This window comes from Prinia subflava (genome assembly GCF_021018805.1).
Source record: "Prinia subflava isolate CZ2003 ecotype Zambia chromosome W unlocalized genomic scaffold, Cam_Psub_1.2 scaffold_22_NEW, whole genome shotgun sequence".
NCBI classification, from domain to species: Eukaryota; Metazoa; Chordata; class Aves; order Passeriformes; family Cisticolidae; genus Prinia; species Prinia subflava.
Window position 1 is genome coordinate 4,415,301 of NW_026960606.1, and position 18,085 is coordinate 4,433,385.

Sequence of the window (18,085 nt, forward strand, 5' to 3'; positions counted from 1 at the left end):
TGTTCCACAGTAGCTGTTCCAGACAATTTCCCCATGAAGAAGTTATAAATGTTATTACTTGCTTTTGTGCTAGAATTTTATGCATATCTTTCTTCCCACCATTTTCATCTGGACTTTGTCAGCCTGATGACTGAGCTTACAGCATCATTCTCTGCACTGAAGGATTTGGGATGTATTTTAGTACTTTGCTCCTTAGGAAAAAAAGACATTAATTCAAGGCAGAGCTTTATTTTTCTGGAATTACTGAAGTGGAAGAAAAAGGGTATGGCTGAGAAAATGACACACCAGAGAGATGCATGCAAACAACCCAGCCTGGCTGTTTACTTTCCTCTTGTGCGACTGTAATGTTCTGTGCTCCAGCAGCTGCCAACAGGGTCAGCGCACGCCCAGGCTCTCTGTTACTGTCTCCCTTTCCACGGAGATGGGAACGTTGCTGCTTAGGGCTAAATGCTGTGCTTGGATAGCACTGCCTGTAACTGCAGGGCAGGAAAACTGGTTCCATGCACCAGCTGGCAGAGGGGATGGGACTTGCATGGTCCAAAGGAGCAAACCCAAGTGAGTGCAGGTGATAGATCAGCTCAGAAACAGCCACAAGGTAGGTGGGTATGTCCCTGGAATGTGCAGAGCAGTCGATGTGATCAGAGCTGTGGAGCTACAGGTTTTAATATTTGTAATGACAGCAAACTGTCCCCATGCTAAGCATGGATTAAATTTCTTTAGGGTTAAGCGTGTCTCTCAGTATTGAGTAGCTGAGTCAATCTGAAAGCATATTCTCAACAAAGAGCAGCCTTTGTACTGTCTGTGTTGGACTTTGGTGTGCCTGTTAAGAGGAGGAGATGCTGCAAGCATCCAGGGCTGTGAGAGAGGCCAGTCCTCTTCCTATTTGAAATATGCCAAGCATACTCAAGGAGCTCTGTGTGGAAAGCAAGAAAGGGCTGTTTTAAAGGGCAGTACTAGCCTAAAAGTAATAAAGACGTGTGTCCTTATTTAGCAGGATACACTCTTTATTGTGTTGGAAGTGTTTGTAATTAGATGGTGTCTGCCAGGAGAGCTTAAAAATCATCTTTCCTGTTCATTGGATTTGTGTATCTTTGGTCTCCATCAGCAAGACAACATGTATTTGGGGATTAGCAGATGGTGACATGGTGGTACCTACAAGAGGGACTTTTTGTATCTCTTATCTTTGCTTTATTAATGCTAGGATTTGTATAGTCTGTATGAAGTTGAGAGCATTTTTCAGGTGTTAGAGGGGGTTGAAGTGTTTTGGAAACTCAAACTGCCCCTCATTGTACTGGAGGTGATTTCTGAAGTGTACAAGGTTCAGGTTATCAGTCATGGAAAATAAGCCCTTGCTAACCATGTATTTCTGTTTCGCCATTGAGGATTAGCAACACCAAATTCTTTAGCGTGAATTTTTTGTATATAAGATAACTGGGTTTTTCTTCCTGTAAAAAAGTATAAATATACTATATATTGTAATAGCAGAAAATTCCTTGTGTGGTAATTCTATTGTGGAAAATATGTGTGTTTATACATAGAACTGTATGTACAGCCTCAATCTCTTCAGCTTTTGATAACAAAAATAGCAACAAAATCTTTCCTTCCCTTAAGGCCAGCAATAGCCTTCTCAGTGATTTTCAGTCATCTCTGCTCTGCAGACAGCACTGATTCCTTCCCTGTTCCCAGCATTACACTCCAAATGCTTCTGGGTTCCCCTGCCCTTCCCATGCTGCCTGCCAGTGGTGCCCCAGGAATTGTCTGTCTGTAAAGGAAATGGGACTTGTCAGCCCTGAATGAACACCCTTTCCCTGCAGAGACATAGGGGCTGCCTAATGCTCACTGTCACCCTCCAGCACCATGGGTGGCTCCAGCAGCCAGTGTGAGATGTTTTGGGCTCGATTGACTGAATTCATCTTTCACAGGTGTTTGATCCACATGATTTGTACACTGGAGATCAGTTCTCCAAGGTCCTGAGCACATTAACAGCTGTAAATAAAGCTACTGCAGGTAAGAAAAAAGGGGTTCTTCTGTTGTCCTTTCAAACTATTTCTTGTGTGTATGCAGGGCTGATTTTTATTTTTTGTTAATTTCTACTTTATGGTGATTTCTGGAGGTTTGTCCAATTGTGCTGCCAGCACTGATGGCTGATGGTAGATGGTGGGATTGACATTTCAGGCTTCTACTAACTCTGGGTTAAAATGTGATGTTTCAGAGTTACTGTGTGAACTTTGCAGAGCTCAATTATCACTTTACACTGAGGGACCTCTGCTCAGTTTTGAGCATTAAGTATTAAGGGAACTCAAAGGAGGTCATCCTGATTCCATCCCAGATATGTAGCTGTTCCCTACAGATTGCTTTAAAATGATATTCAGTAGCATAGTCTGTTAAAGGAGTAGTTCAACAGGGGGGACGTTGGCACAGTGGTGCTCTGGGGAGGGGTGAGGGGAGCAGGGTCCCTTTTCTGAGGTGATGAGGAACAGGTCTGCCTGGTGCTGGGAGGAGTTCACAACCTCTTGTCATACAGGTGTATTAGGACAGACTCCTGCACACCCACCGAAGTCCAGCACCAGGAGAAGAGTTCCATTTCCCTGTTGTAGGTTACATTTCAGATGGTTTAAAGGAGGAAAATTCAAAATGAAAACTCATTACTTTCCTGGGAAGGCTTTCCTTTTGGCTTACTGCATTTTGCCTATACATTATATAAACTGGTGTATAAATTATCATGCATATATTGTACATCAACATATATAATAATGTCTAATAATAATATATAATGTATAATAATAATAGTATATATTTGTAAACAACCCCCCCATGATTTGTACACACATACATGTGTGTGTGTCTGTGTGTATAATGCTGCTCTGAAGAAATTCCGGTTCTGAGGCTGCTGTTCTGCAGCCAGGACTCAGTTCTGCTGAGAGCTCACTCCATAGAAGTTTGGGAATGGGAATTCAGCCTCAGCCAGCCTCAGCACCTCCTCCCAGCCTCTCACCACTCTACCAACAGCACCTGCTGACCCTGTGTAGCAGCTCTTGCAGTTCAGTGTGATGGGAGATATAAAATGTAGGTTAACTTGACCAGGAGCAACCTCTGCAAATGCTGCTGTTATGGTTGATATTTGCTTCGCTATTCTGAAAGCAAAAGGAGAGAGCAACTCTCCTGCCTCTGTCCTTGCCTGTTGCTGGATTGGAGGGGTGTGTGCTGACAGGGTGGCAAGGCTGCAATGCCATCTGCACATCTGTCCCCTTATTTACAGCCCCAACTCCATTCTTCCAGCCACCCATGTGCCAGCTCAGTCCAGGACAGGGCTTTGCTGAAAAATAGTTCCTGTCATATTTTACTGATGGGGCTACAGAGAAGCTGGGATCCTCTTGGTTTCATGGCAAACATGTTTAATCATATGCTTTCTGTGTTTAAATGTTAAAAAGCACAATGCCTGCGATATAATTAGCTGCTCAGGTAGAGAGTACCCTTGGGAAAAGTACAGGGTAAAATAAATACATGTCTCAAACATTTACTTTTTGGTGGCTTGGTCAAATTCCTGAGGAGCAGGAGCCTGTGTCCTACAAACTGCCACTGCAGATGGTCAAGTTTGTTTTGCCAGAGGCCATGGGCTGAATGGAGCATCAGGAAAAGCCTGGTACCAGCTACTACAGTTGCTGCTGGCGCCAAGGCTCTGACATGCCTGCACATCCCAACACCCACAGCACTGCTGCATCCCAACACCCTAGTTGGAGGCAGAGGGAAGTAGGTGTCAGCTAAGGAAATGGTGTGGGAATGTATTTCTGAGCATCCATTTGAAATCCAAATCCTTGTGTCTTCATGGATCTTTTTATGCAAATAACTGGAGGCATCATTTGTAGTGGATAAACTTGTAGTTAAGCAGCTGTCCATCAAAACACAGCAATACAGAGCTTGATGCTTTTGTTTGCAAGAGAGGGCAGGGGAGGAAAACCAGCTGTGCTGGATCAGACAAGGCTTATCTGCCAAAAATAGTGTAGGAATGTGAGCAGAAAACCCAGCTATTTTAACCATAGTTTAAGCAACATATGGCAGCAGTGTTCTGTGCTGGACCAGGCATAAAATAGGACACTGTCATGATGCAATATAAATGATACACTTCACTGCCAAACTGTCAAAGGCAGTTTTACATTTGTTTCTAGGTTGCTGCAGATATTTATAAAAACTGGAAGAATGGGAGGGGCAGAGAGAGTCATAAAATCTACAGTAATGGAGTCATTTCCCTGTGACTGGTTGATGACTTGAATAAGCAAAGCCTGGACTCAGGATTTATGCCCTCCCTTTCAGAAGGAATCAGGGGAAGAATATCTCACACTGGCAGCCAGCCACGCCCCTGGCCTGTGAGTCACCAAGAGCAGCCAAAACCACTCCTGCTCAAATATCAGGATGCTTCAGAGAGAAAAACCTATTCTGTTGGCAAAGTGGGTTTTACATGGGGAGAGGTTTTGCAGTTGCTACAGCCCAGGAAGCTGGGAATTCACTGTGCAGTTGTCAGGTAATTGTGTAACAAGCAGGGCAAGAGAGGGAACTGACTCACTGACAGCACACAAGGTTTACCATGGATATTGTCCATCACTGGAGCATGGACTTGGTAGACTGGTGTGTGAGTATGACATGGCTGGGCTTTGTAAGGCAGCAGCACCTGGAAGTCATAGTCACAGACCTGGTTCCCACTGTGCAAGGGGTAAGAGAGAGACAAAGCAAGTCCCTTTCCCAAGAGCTCACAGTTTGTGTTGCTCCAGGTCCAATATAAGAATGAGGTGTTTTCCTATTGAAACAAAAATCCTCTGAGGAGAATAAAAGCCCAGCTGAGTTCCTGTAACTCCTACCAAACTTCCCCTTCAGAATGAGTTTCCCATGCTGAGATTCAGACTGGAGGAGAATGGAGGAAAAGCAGCCTTGGAGTTTGTCTTTTCAGATTTCTGCACACATTTCATGGCTATGTCACCCTCTCGTCTTGCAGTGTTTTCAAGGCAGAACTCCAAATGTGGTCCAGGGACTTACACACCCAGCACAGGGATTCCTGCAGACTGCTCTGTTCTGCTTTTGAGGTCCATAGACACATGAGGTCCCCACTGCAGGTGGAAAACTGCAGCTCTGGAATGCAGAAATGTTCTAAAATCTGAAGAGAAGCTACAAGACCAATCTTAACAATCCTTCGCAGTTTACTGAAATGATAATATCTGCTGTTGTGTCTTTTGAGCACCATGGGACACAGAAAGGTGATCTGAGTGGTGTTCCACAGTGTGGTGTGAGGTACAGTAGCAGTGAAGTACTGGGAATTACTGCGTGTCTTGAATCCCATGTTTTTACGCCTCTGCAGCATCCAACAGGATTCTGGGGCTGAGCACTGCCAGATCCTGCAGGACTTGGAACTCCTCTTAGCAACAAGGCTAATTATGAAAACAGATGTGTCAGAGCAGCAGCATTGCCTCCAGCATCAGGTGGGGACAGAAACAAGCCTAGAGACTGGTTTGCAAAGCAAGGAGCTCTGAGTGTGTGAAGGAGGCAGCTCCAGGAGTTGCTGGGATGATCTGAGCCTTTCCATGGGCAGTTCATCTCCTGGGGATGACACTCTTGTCCTTCCTCAGTGTGGCTTGAAACCCTCTTTCACATGACTAATGGCAACGGTCCATGGACAGCAATCAAAATAGTGCCTAGCCTCTTTCAGATGGATAATGAATCCAGAAGGACTCCTCTAAATAGAGGAGCGATTGTGTTGACCAACTGTTCAGCATTCCTCCCCACTCAGCAGAGTAGCCCACACTGCAGCTGCAGAGGTGACCTAAGGGCACTCACTGGAGAGCTAAACTTTGAAACACTTTTAACAGTGCTTATTTGGATCCCAGAAACATTCCCAGTGGGGAATCACAGTACTGAGTATTATTCTACTTTTCTACAATTTTAAGGGGGATTTCAAAGAAATACTGCAATTGGATGTGTGGCTGCAGAGCTGGCACAACCTAGGAGTGCCTTGGGATCAAATTCAACTTCTTCCATGATGGAAGGGTTATCCCAGCCCAGAAAACCACCCTCACTGCTAATTGGGAGTACCCATGCTGCAGATGCCATGCACTTGCTATCTTGCTCTGATAGATGCTCTTTGAACTGTTGTGCCCTGTTCCTGTTTTCTTTACAGGCTTTACTCTTTGCTTTGGTGTGATGTGGAAGGATGGTTGACAGCTGTGTAAAACTCAAACTTTGTTTTTTTTTCCTCAGATCAGCTGTCAAAAAGGCCATGTTCACATCTGTCCTCTCTTAACTCTGTGGCTGGAGACCCCCAGAGTGACTCCAATGGCACAGCTTCCCAGTCAGCAAGGGTGTCACAGAGGCAGTCCAAGCCTGTGGTACCCTTTATTTAATGTGTAATCATGGATTTGATGGCCTTGGGGATAGAGGAGTGTGGTTGATACCTCTGGGTCAACACCAGAGGTTGTTCTCTCCTGATCTCCATCATGGGTTTGCTGTCTCAGCTGGAGAGAGTCCCATAGCTTCTCCAAACTGCAGTGTTTCTCTGTGTGACAGGAGAAGAGTGATTCTTATCTGCCACACATTGCACTGGGAAACTAAATAAATGCTTGGGAGGGATCTTGTGGTCCTATGAAGGGAGAGTCTACACAACAGCAAGATATATTATTGGTTGTTATACAGAGCAATACTGAAAAAACAGCTGTCACAACAGAGAAGAACAATGGCTTGTCCTAATGGTTTCTGCTTTTTTGGACTATTTACTGATGTTTTTCCATGTCTCTTTCCTTAGGAGATGACTGAGAATGGCAGTCATCAGCTGGTGGTAAAGGCCAGGTTCAATTTTAAGCAGACCAATGAGGATGAACTCTCTGTTAACAAAGGAGACATTATTTATGTCACCCGAGTTGAAGAAGGAGGCTGGTGGGAAGGCACCTTGAATGGAAAAACAGGCTGGTTCCCAAGCAACTATGTCAGAGAAATCAAATCCACCGGTAAGCAAATTGCTTTCAAGGGCTGATTGAAAGGTGAGTTGACAAGGCAAATGTCCAGCCTGGATGGGTAAGGAGATTTTGAAAGAACTTAGGAATAAAAAAAGGATGTATCATCTCTGGAAGGAGGGTCAGGTCTCTCAGGAAGAATTTAGGAGGGCTACTAGAGCATGTAGGAAGAAAATTAGGGAGGCCAAAGCTCAATTTGAACTTAATTTGGCAACCTTTGTGAAGGATAATAAAAAATCTTTTTACAAATATATTAATGGTAAAAGGAAGGATGAGACCAACCTTGTTTATCTATTAGATGCAGGAGGGAACTTAGTAACTGCAGATGAGGAGAAGGCAGAAGTACTTAATGGCTTTTTTGCTTCAGTCTTTAGTGGGAAGATGGCTTGTCTTCAGGATAATTGTCATACTGGGTTGGTGGGTGGTGTCAGGGAACAGAATGGTCCTCCTGTTATCTAGGAGGAGGCATTCAGAGAAATGTTGAGCTGCTTGGATGTCCATAAATCTATGGGCCCAGATGGGATCCATCCCAGGGTAATGAAGGAGCTGGCAGATGACCTTGCAAAGCCACTCTCCATCATTTACCAACAGTCCTGGCTCACTGGTGAGGTTCCAGATGACTGGAAGCTGGCCAATGTGACTCCCATTCATAAAAAGGATAGACAGGAGGATCCTGGTAATTATAGACCAGTTAGCCTGACCTCAGTACCCGGTAAGGTTATGGAGCAGTTTGTATTGAGAGCTATCATGCAGCACTTACAGGATGGCCAGGGTATCAGACCCAGCTAGCATGGGTTTAGGAGGGGTAGGTCGTGTTTGACCAACCTTTTATGACCAGGTGACCCACCTGGTGGATGCAGGAAAGGCTGTGGATGTTGTCTATTTGGACTTCAGCAGGGCCTTTGACACTGTCTCCCATAGCATACTCCTGGAAAAGCTGGCAGCCCACGGCTTGGACAGGAGCACTCTTTGCTGGGTTAGGAACTGGCTGGATGGCCGAGCCCAGAGAGTGGTGGTGAACGGTCCTGCATGCAGCTGGCGGCCAGTAACCAGTGGTGTCCCTCAGGGGTCTGTGCTGGGGCCTGTTTTATCCAATATCTTCATTGATGACATGGATGAGGGGATTGAGTCTTTCATTAGTAAATTTGCAGATGACACTAAGCTGGGAGCGTGTGTCGATCTGTTGGAAGGTAGGAGGGCTCTGCAGAGAGACCTGGAACGGTTGGATGGATGGGCAGAGTCCAACGGGATGAAGTTTAATAAGTCCAAGTGCTGAGTTCTGCATTTTGGCCACAATAACCCCCTGCAGCGTTATAGGCTGGGGACGGTGTGGCTGGACAGTGCCCAGGCAGAGAAGGACCTGAGGGTTCTGGTCGATAAATGACTGAACATGAGCCAGCAGTGTGCCCTGGTGGCCAAGAAGGCCAACGGCCTCCTGGCCTGTATCAGGAATAGTGTGACCAGCAGGAGCAGGGAGGTCATTCTTCCCTTGTACTCGGCACTGGTGAGGCCACACCTTGAATATTGTGTCCAGTTCTGGGCCCCTCAGTTTAGGAAAGATGTTGAGATGCTTGAGTGCGTCTAGAGGAGGGCAACAAGGCTGGTGAGGGGCTTGGAGCACAAGCCCTATGAGGAACAACTGAGGGAGCTGGGGTTGTTTAGCCTGGAGAAGATTCAGAGGTGACCTTATCACTCTCTACAGCTTCCTGAAAGGTGGTTGCAGTCAGGTGGGAGTTGGTCTCTTTCCTCAGGCAGCAACTGACAGAATGAGAGGACACAGTCTTAAGCTGGGCCAAGGGAAATATAGGCTGGATATCAGGAAAGTTTTTTACAGAAAGGATAATAAGGTATTGGAATGGCCTGCCCGGGGAGGTGGTGGATTCACCATCTCTGGATGTATTTAAGGAAAGACTAAATGTGGCACTCAGTGTCATTGTTTAGTTGAGGTTAGGGTTGGGTTTGACTTGATGATCCTGGAGATCTCTTCCAACCTAATGATTCCGTGATTCTGTGAATGACAGTGGCACAATGCAGTGTGGACCCTCCTACCTTTGGGAAATTGCTGCTGTTTATTAAGGACAATTTGTGTACTTCAAGCAGCTGGGCTAATGGAAGGATGAACGGAAGGGTAACAGTGTTTCAGATGAATTGCTTGAGAGCTGCTTCACCCTCTTCCCAGCACATTGTGCCTTTCTTTTGCTCCCCCCAAGCCTCAGCAGCATGGAAGCAGGGATATTGTCAGAGGATGAGGACAGAGATGGATGTGGGTCCCCTTTGTCCTGGGGAGCCATCAGGTCCTTCCAGTGTCTGAGCACAGAACTAGCTTTTTGTTAGGCACCATGGTCAGGCAATGTATTTGTGTTTGATCCTGGCTTTTCAGGCATCGGTGGAATGGATGTTCACCATCACGGTGTGGAATCCAACAAAAACTGCATGGTCACAGGGCATGGTCCCTGTTTTGGTCCATAGTGATGGTTGATTTCACAGAGTACATTTTCCCCAGATGCTTCTGCTGCAATATTGAGAAAGGAAGAGGGAAGGGATGATCTGTCTGATGATATCTGCCTTTATTGAGCTTTGTCTTGCATGTCCTTAACATTTTCTGTGATGTGGTTGTACCAAGACATAGGGTGGTGATGACGTGCAGCCCCATGGCAACTGCCCTGTAGCATTACACATCCATTCAAGCAGCTCACCCCTGCCCAGGCCTTTGTGTGAGATTAAACTGTTCTTTGGCAAAATGCAACTTAACTCCTTAATGTGCCTTGAGGACTTACCATAGACAGAGACCAGTTGTGTGCTTGGTGCTGGTTCTATGGTTCAGGATCTGCTCTGGCCTCAAACACTGAGATGCCAGCAGGGGTCTGCAAAGTAGCTGCAAAATGTGCAGCCTGTTAGACATCCTTGCTTCTACCATTGCAAAAATAAAGCAAAGGAAGGAAGAAAAAAAAATCATGATTTAGTGCTCAGAATTAGGTCAGTTTTTATTTAATTCTAAATGAAAAAAAAATCATTGTTAGGATATCTCATCTCCCACTGTTTCCCTCTAGGAAATGATGTCTGAGCTGGAGCAGGAAGTTGCAGCAGGGATTGAAGTCTTGTCTGGCACAACTCAGGAATCACTAATTAACTCAGTGTGGGGAGAAGAGAGATGTTTTAAACAAAGGAGAGCAAACTTGAATCCTATAGGGAAAATCAGATGGGAGCTGCATGACATGACTACCTCACTGAAGTGAAGGGCCAGTCTCCCATAGATTCTGATGTAAGAGCCCATCAGATTTTTCTGTCTGCAGGACTTTTCCCTCCAGATCCTCTCTTGGCACCATTTCACATGGCAGGAGGGTTCATTGCCCTGGTGTCTGTGTGCTCAGGAGATGTGTCCGTATTGCAAGTGAGGAATGAGGGACTATCTATAAACCCTCCCTGCCCCAGGAACACTGCTGGGGCTGCAGCTGGCAGGGAGCTGCTTTTCCCACCTCCACAGTGTAAGACTTGTCACTCTGAATGGAGTTACTTGTTTTTCAGCAGTGTCCGTACCTCTGCTGTGTCCTAGGTGTGCCCTTTGGGTAGAAATGTTCTGTGATTCTGTGATGTAACTGTGGAGCTGAGCTCCTGTGAGCCTTTAGCTGGAAGTGACAGGAAGCACTACAAGGACAATAATTAGACAGTACATAAAGAGGCTAAATTTATCAATTTCAAGTTTCTCCTCTGCTATCAGTGTGAAAGTAATTGCCTTGTGTGAGCAATTGCAGGGAGACAGGAGAGCCTGGCTGCTCCACATGGCACAGAGCTGTTTCAGTATGTGCAGTGTGGCCAGGACTGGGGCAGCCTTGCACTGCCTGTCTGTCCCAAGTGCAGAAGGGGGATGGTGTTGCTGGGAAAGCCATGCTACTGGAAGGGAAGGGACTTCTCTAGGGAAGGAAAATTGGAGCGAACATTTGTCCATGTTTGTGTCTGTGCACATATGTACAGTGCTGGAGGGATCCACAGGGATTTATCAAATGCAGAATGAGAATTGATTTCCAGGGTTTTGTGAGCTTTTCATTTAAATTCATTCAGAGAAGGATTTTGCATCACAAGTGACTATGGTAATGGGAGGTCAGCATATTGATTGGGGTTGGCTTCAAGTGCTTTGTGAATCACCTGGAAAAAACCACAGTATCTGTCATTTCTGACAGACACCCAGTTTTAAAACCAAATTCATTGGGCCAGGTCAAGCAACACTTTAGTTCCAAACATTGCCAGATACTGGGCTGCTGCCAGGGATTTTGGGTCAAACCTGGATGTTGGTTGGCAGAGGCTGCACAAAGCTTCTGGTGTGACTCGCTTGGCCACTGTTAGTGTCGTGCATGCCACTGGTTTTATCCCAGTTTTTTGCGAAATGGGGAAACAAACCCTGCAATTGAAGTTTTGTGGTCACAGGGGTGAAGTTACATTTGCTGGGCATAATGTGGCAGTGTCTTTTCCTGATGGAATAATGAGAGCTATGCACTGTAATTTATTTGTGGGGTTTTTTTTTGTACAGATAAACCACTCTCTCCCAAAGCATTAAAAGGGCTAGAAAACACTCAGCTGACAAAGAATTATTACCCTGTGGTAAGTTTTAAAGTGCTGATCATACATTTTAATAAGTACTATGTTATTGATCTTCTGGCTCCTTTCCTTAAAAATCATTGAAGCAATTTGTAACAATTGGGGATGTGACTGTTTAAATGCAGCTGTTTCTATTCCCTTGATTCAAGGCCGTTGAGACAATAAACCACAAATGGAAGTGGCTGCAAGATGTCAAAAGTAGAGACTTGAAGTAGACAATTGAGATAATTAAGGAGAGGTGGCAGTTTTCTGATCAGTGTGGGGGATAAGGCACAGCATTTCCTGTTGATAAAGGTGGGGAGATAATGTCAGGGTGTAAGCAAGCCAAATCAGGGCTCTGGCCCTTTTCTTGGGTTTGGTTAGAGATGTTACACCCCAAGGTGCCTGTCCTGTGCCTCTGCCAGCAGCTGCAGCCCTTGGAGAATGGGCAGCTGCCACAGCTCATGGCCTGGCTTTGGAGCAGGTTCACAGCCTGCCAGGCCATGAATTGCTGCTGCAGAAGGGGTGGGGAAACATCCCCTCCTTTACATATTGCTGCCAAAGCAAGGAAGTCTGGCAAAGCAGTGGCAGTTACCTTCCCCCTGTATCCAGGCTGTGATGTAAGAGAGTGAGGATGCCTCATGTGAGCATCCCTGGTTCTCAGTGCTGGAGCTTAATCCTGCTCATCAGTATGTCTAAATATATTTCAAGCAAAGCAAAGCAGAAGCAGTATGTCCAGGGAGCTGGAAACCACCTCCACTGTCTCCAGAGCTTATCCACACTAAGAAACTGGAGTGCTGACTGGGAGTGTGAAGGCACTGGGTTTGCCTGCTGTGTAGCCAGAGACAAACCGGCTGCTGAGATGGATTGCCAGGACCAAACCCAGATCATTACATCCCTGAAGTGGCAATGAGGTGTGCCCTGGCTTTATCTGCTACAGAAGCCATCCTTGGTGCAGCCTTTAACACCTGCTTTCCAGGCCTCCCCATGTTTGCAAAGTAAAATCTCCGTATTTGACCACCAGGACTTTCCTGAGTGTTCTGAGTTCTGCATTAAGAAATGTAATTTCTGGATTTAAAAAACACTTCCATGCTTTTCCAGACTTGGAAGCTGATGTTATGTTCTTTTGACTAATTTGCTAGTACAAAGATCTTTTCTCAGTGCTCTGTTTCTCACCCTAGGTGTTGCAAAATATTCTGGAAACAGAACGAGATTATGCGAAGGAACTACAGTCACTTCTGGGAACTTACTTAAGACCCCTCCAGTCTTATGATAAGTAAGATATAAGGGCATCTGAGGTGGAGAGAACACTGTGGGAGCCTTGGGGTGTCATGAACAGAGGGCATGTGTTTAGACATTGTCCAGTCAGGAGAGATGGGAGAGTGGTATTCTAAGGCCTCTGTATTTCAGTCACTTCTCCCTTCCCAAAATCTTTGTGTGGGAAAATTTTTTGTGCTCTCAGCCTTGTAGGCCTAAATGAGGGCGGTATGAGAGTGACTTAGGATGACAGAAACAGGCACATTAGCTTTGGAAACATCCAACCTCACTCAAGGAACAAAGAAGCCCCTATCTGTAGGACCTCCTCCCACAGGGAAACCCATGGCATGAATCCCTGAAGATAAAACTGTGTCTGTGCACACACCTCCCTCCCCACCCCTGGCTGAAATCCCATCTGTCTGTGTCTATTAGACAGCTAAAGGTCTGAGAAGATTAGTGGGATTAAGTTATTAAAATCCAATTAAGATAATCCTTGTCAGCAGAAGTCTTCTCCGGGAGACTCTCATCTGTAACTCACAGATCATGAATTTTGTGTTCTGTCCAATGCTGTATCTGGGGAAGGAGAAAATTTTGTGTCTTTTTGGAAGGGCTGCTGATCAATGAAAACGGGGTGCTCCTGAGAGCAACTTTTCTCTGATGGTGGCTGGCAATGTGGCTCTTGTAGGCTCAGTGCCGGGGACATCATGGCATTGCTGGGAAACATGGAAGAAATCTCTGCTTTTCAGCAAACACTGAACCAAGCCTTGGAAGAAGTTGCAAAGTAAGTTTGTGTCATAGCACTGAGGTTGTTAAACTTTTCAACTGTAGCTAAAAATAATAGAAAGATGTTCATTAATGTTCCTCCTGGCTGCTGTCTTAGACTTGTTAAATATAGAAGACAATAACAGGGCTGAGGAAAGGTGGCAGGCAGTGCTTTGGCAGGAGAGAAGGTAGAAGGAACTCTGACATTGCTGGTGTTAAGGCATCTGCTGAATGAGTGTCACTAGACCTGACACAAAAGTGTGCCTAACCCAAAAATGCAGACACATGCAGGATGGGAGATCTGGCAGGCATGAAGATGGAAATTGGGAATTGACAGGGAGCAAAGAGCAAATTATTAGAGGTGATAATTTCCTGCAGGGAGGCTGACAGACATGTTTAGCCTTAGCTAAGGGCTGAAAAGAGATGAGGAAAGACTGAATATTGGGAATATATTCAGGCCGTGGCTTCTCCTTCTTTCTCCATCTTTTCATATTCATGGGCAGCCCAGAGTGGGACCCACCCCTGCACTGCCCCTTGTTCCAGCACATCTACATCCTCATCATCTCAGCTGTAGCTCTGCTGGTGATACATATCAGGTTGAGTCACAGGTTGCCTGAGGCTGATAATGGGTTGTGATGCTCACTGTCTGCACCACAGGAACCCAGACCCACCTGAGGGTCCCCCTCTTCCTCCTCCCCAGGTGGCAGGTGTGGATATTTTGCTCAGTGCTGCAGTTATGAGGTGACCTGGGAACTTCCTTGAGCAGTGGGTAGTTCCTGGGCAGATCCGTGAGAGTGCTGTGACTGCAGGGTGCAGATCCAGAGGCTTAGCATGGCTGGTGTGTTGGTGTCTGTAGGCTCCCTGAGAACCAGCAGCATGTGGGAGGCTGTTTCATGAACCTGATGCCCCAGTTCCGCTCCCTATACCTGACGTACTGTGCTAACCACCCTTCAGCAGTGAATGTCCTCACACAGCACAGGTGAGTGATGGAGAAGGAGATTCAGACTCCTTTAAAAAGTTAACTTTTGTTATTAATACTTGGCCTGGTATGGTTATTGACCTGTGTTTTGACAATAGGGCAAGGGTATTTCCTGCTGCTGGGGCTTTGGGCTTTTCAGCAGGGCCTTTCAGCTTCAGCATGAAGACAACTCACACTGCTCATGTTCAGAGCTGATCTCACAGCTCCTTTTTGCACATGCAGGACTCCCACCTCGGGTCAAACCAGCAACCTCAGCTCTGGCAATAGCATCTTCTGTGATTGTTACTTGCTAAAGGACCCAGATGCTGTTTCAGACCCACTGCTCAAGTGCTCACACACTGACAAATGGGAGGGTGTTCCCCTGTGGCATCATGGTGGGGGGGCACATCGCTGCAGAAGGAGGATGGTCATCAAGTCACCCAGTTACCCAGTTTATTAATTGAGCTTCTATTCAACCAAATGGTTGATTTTCAGGGTCATTGGTAGGTCACATTAATAACATCTTTCTTCAACATGACCCACATTAGTAGACACTTGAATTTGTGTGATATCCTTCTCAAAAGCATGCCAAGCCAAGATGCTACCACTGTGTCATTCCTAATGCAGGTTAGCTGTCCTCCCTGCAATTATGGGAAAGCCAGGACTACATCCATAGTGTTTAAGTCTTCCCATTCTGCAATGGGAACTCTCAATGTATTTACTTACCTGCTGAAATCCAGCTTTAATTCAGTGTAACAACAAGCCTGGCTCCAGCAAATTGCTCATTCGTGTGATTCCTCAGTCTGACCCCTTTTCCTAAATCAACCAAAGAATCAGATTTGGCAAATGTGCTGACACACAGAAGCCATGTTCTCTGGAGAAATGTACATGCAAACATCTGCATCGCAGCTTCCAGCAGGGCCCCAGTGCATTGCTGCAGCCTCCTCCAGCACAGCACTAGCCTATGCAGCCCCCTGCCCCCCTCCCCCTCTCCCCATCCACCAGATACCTGGCCCTGTGCCATCTTGCTGTGCTGGGGGACCAGCTGCTGGCACCAATGTGCCCCAGGGGCTGTGCATTCCAACACCTGTGGCCACACAGCATCCTCTCCTGCTTTCCAGGGGAGAAAAGTCTTGCTTGGCTAGAAGCTCCCTGCGTGCTTCATGGAGTTGGTGGTGGGTTGGGGATGCTCAGAGGGGAGTTTGTGCTGCCTTTAAAGAGGCACTACACCAGCTCAGAGCAGAGCCCTAGCCATCAGGAGAGTGTGGGAGGCAGCAAAACACAGCCCTCAGCTCTGAGAGCCCTCATTGTTGTTGATGTCTCTTTTTATAGCGATGAGCTGGAGAAGTTCATGGAGAACCAGGGTGCAGCCAGCCCAGGCATTCTCATCCTGACCACAAGCCTCAGCAAACCCTTCCTGAGGCTGGATAAATATGTGACCCTGCTGCAGGAGCTGGAGCGGCACATGGAGGTAGGTGGGGTGTGGAGCTGCTGGGCAGGCTCTGCCCCTTGATGCCGCCAGAGCTGCTCCCTGAGTTTCAAGAGACACCTCTGCCTCTTGGTATTTGAGCATCATGTGGCTAAAAGTACTTAGCACATCTCCAAGGAGATGTCCCTAGTCCCCCAGACGTTATCCTCCTTTCAGATTAAAAGTGAGAAACTGATGGAAGAGTCTGAGGAATGTTGTGGAAATGCATTGCCTGCTCTTCACCCCAGTCCTTCCTCAAAGATGAGCTATTTCTAGCACAAGTAAAAGCAGAGTCTAGGGTCAGGCTGCAGCTGCTGTTTATTTGCACAGCCGATAATAAATCTGTGTTTTTGTTATTATTTGATGAGATTTCTAAGCCTAGCCACTCACTCCTGTGGCTCACAGGCACATTCTCACCCCATGCCCCAGGGTTGTGCTCCTGGGTAGAGGCAGAGCTACATGGACAGACATGGATCTGGCAGCCAGCACAGACACAGGGGTGGAGAGCTAGTCCCTGGGAGCAGGGAGAGCAGCCAGGGGCACAGAGACTTCCTTGGCAAGAAGCAGGTCTGCTTCAGGACATTTCTTGCCCCAGGGACTTTAGAGATCTCTGCTATTGGAGCTCTGCTACTCACTGCTGGTGCACTCCAGGTGTAGGAAGGCAAAACTCAGGTGGTGCAAGGGGCCGAAGAAAACAGAGGTAAGTCTGTTTTTAAGCAAGTTTACTTTTTCCCCTCATCCAATTTTAATTACCAGTTAATTCAGCGCACTTATCCATGACCTACAATCAAGCCAAAGGATTAAAACTTCTATGCTTGAGCCAGGGATACTCCTGCATAGGAGAGGGCATGAGAGCCTGCAGGGTAGGCACACTTCAGACCTACCTGTACCCTGTCACCTGGCTGAGCTGACCTGCAGGGACAGAGCTGAGCCTGGCTGCAGCCACCATGCCCATAACAGGGATAATGTGCTCTTTGCCTGCTCTTTGCAGGCAATTCAGCAGTGAATTTAGGGACACACATGTCACCTATTTCTCTTAGTTTCTAAGCTGAGTGTGGGAGTTTTGTTGCATAAATCAGTAGGGCTGAGGTTTAAGCTGTGATGCTGTGGGGAGAGGATGCCTGTGAGCAGTGTGGATGTACAACACAGCATTCCCTGCACTGCTGCAGAGCTGCTGAGGGGGCAGGTGTGTTCAGGGCAGCCACTCGTCCCACATTCCAGATGAGCAATCCCAGGCTGCAGGGATAGCTCCATCACAACCTAGACACCTTATGATTTGCTTGGCATGAGGACTTGGTGGTAAGGAGCAGGGCCCTGGATCCAGGAGAAAATTCTGGGAGAGTACTAGCATACAGCTGGGGTCAGAGATAAGGGACACCATTCTGCTTTTACCTGGCCCAAGAGCTCTCTGCTCAGACATGCTGTCCCTTAAACCCAGAGGTGAAACCCCCTTGATGCTCATGGATTTCCACCATTGATGGGGCAGTGGCTAGAATACCTGGCTCATCAATGGAAGTTTCCTTCCTGAAGGTGCACCCTGCACCACTACCTGTTTTCACTGATTTTTCTTTGCAAGTCAGATTTGTTCTAAGTGAAATCACACCTACTCTTGCTTTGGCCACTTCACACTCATTAAATTGGTATCAGTGAATTGCATAGCTGCCTTTAGCCATGCCATGTTGAAGTGGATGGTAGGGAAGGTACCTAGGGGACTTTGACCTCCTCCTGAAGCCCATGCTGCCTGTATGCTCAGCCCTGAATGTACTGGGACTGTGGGTGATGCTCAGGGTGGGTGCCACTGCTGCTGATGGGTGAGAAATTTGTTCTCCCTTCACTAGGAGGCGCATGCAGATCATGAAGATGTTTTGAAAGCCTCCACATCCTTCAGATCCCTTGTGGTAGGTGGCAATTCTTAAAATAGAGCACTTCATTTCAGGTCTGCATTTCATGAAGAATGAGTCAAGCCTGACATTTGTCTCTTCATTAGAAAAAAAGGTCTTTTGGAATGGAAAAGATGGGTTGCAAAGAAACTTAATTTCACATTTCAAGCCTAGAGCTGCTCCTCTGGCTGCAGCA

At 46.7% G+C, this 18,085-nt stretch overlaps 1 protein-coding gene across 10 annotated transcripts in view; it reads left to right on the plus strand.

Annotated features, from left to right (window-relative positions):
- The window catches only part of LOC134564917 (rho guanine nucleotide exchange factor 6-like), a 51,315-nt gene that overhangs the window by 14,845 nt on the left and 18,385 nt on the right, over positions 1-18,085 (plus strand). For 5 of the 10 annotated variants that reach the window (XR_010083708.1, XR_010083709.1, XM_063424205.1 and 2 more), the window contains exons 2-10: positions 1,923-2,007; positions 5,348-5,468; positions 6,785-6,986; positions 11,518-11,588; positions 12,746-12,840; positions 13,507-13,602; positions 14,440-14,562; positions 15,874-16,012; positions 17,848-17,907. Coding sequence is in view for 8 of the 10 variants with exons in the window: in XM_063424205.1 (XP_063280275.1) it covers positions 5,424-5,468; positions 6,785-6,986; positions 11,518-11,588; positions 12,746-12,840; positions 13,507-13,602; positions 14,440-14,562; positions 15,874-16,012; positions 17,848-17,907 (831 nt within the window). In the remaining 2 variants the exon portion in view is untranslated. Of the gene's footprint in view, positions 1-1,922; positions 2,008-5,347; positions 5,469-6,243; positions 6,372-6,784; positions 6,987-11,517; positions 11,589-12,745; positions 12,841-13,506; positions 13,603-14,439; positions 14,563-15,873; positions 16,013-17,847; positions 17,908-18,085 lie in introns of all 10 variants that reach the window. The other 5 variants (XM_063424206.1, XM_063424203.1, XM_063424202.1 and 2 more) reach the window with 5 other exon arrangements.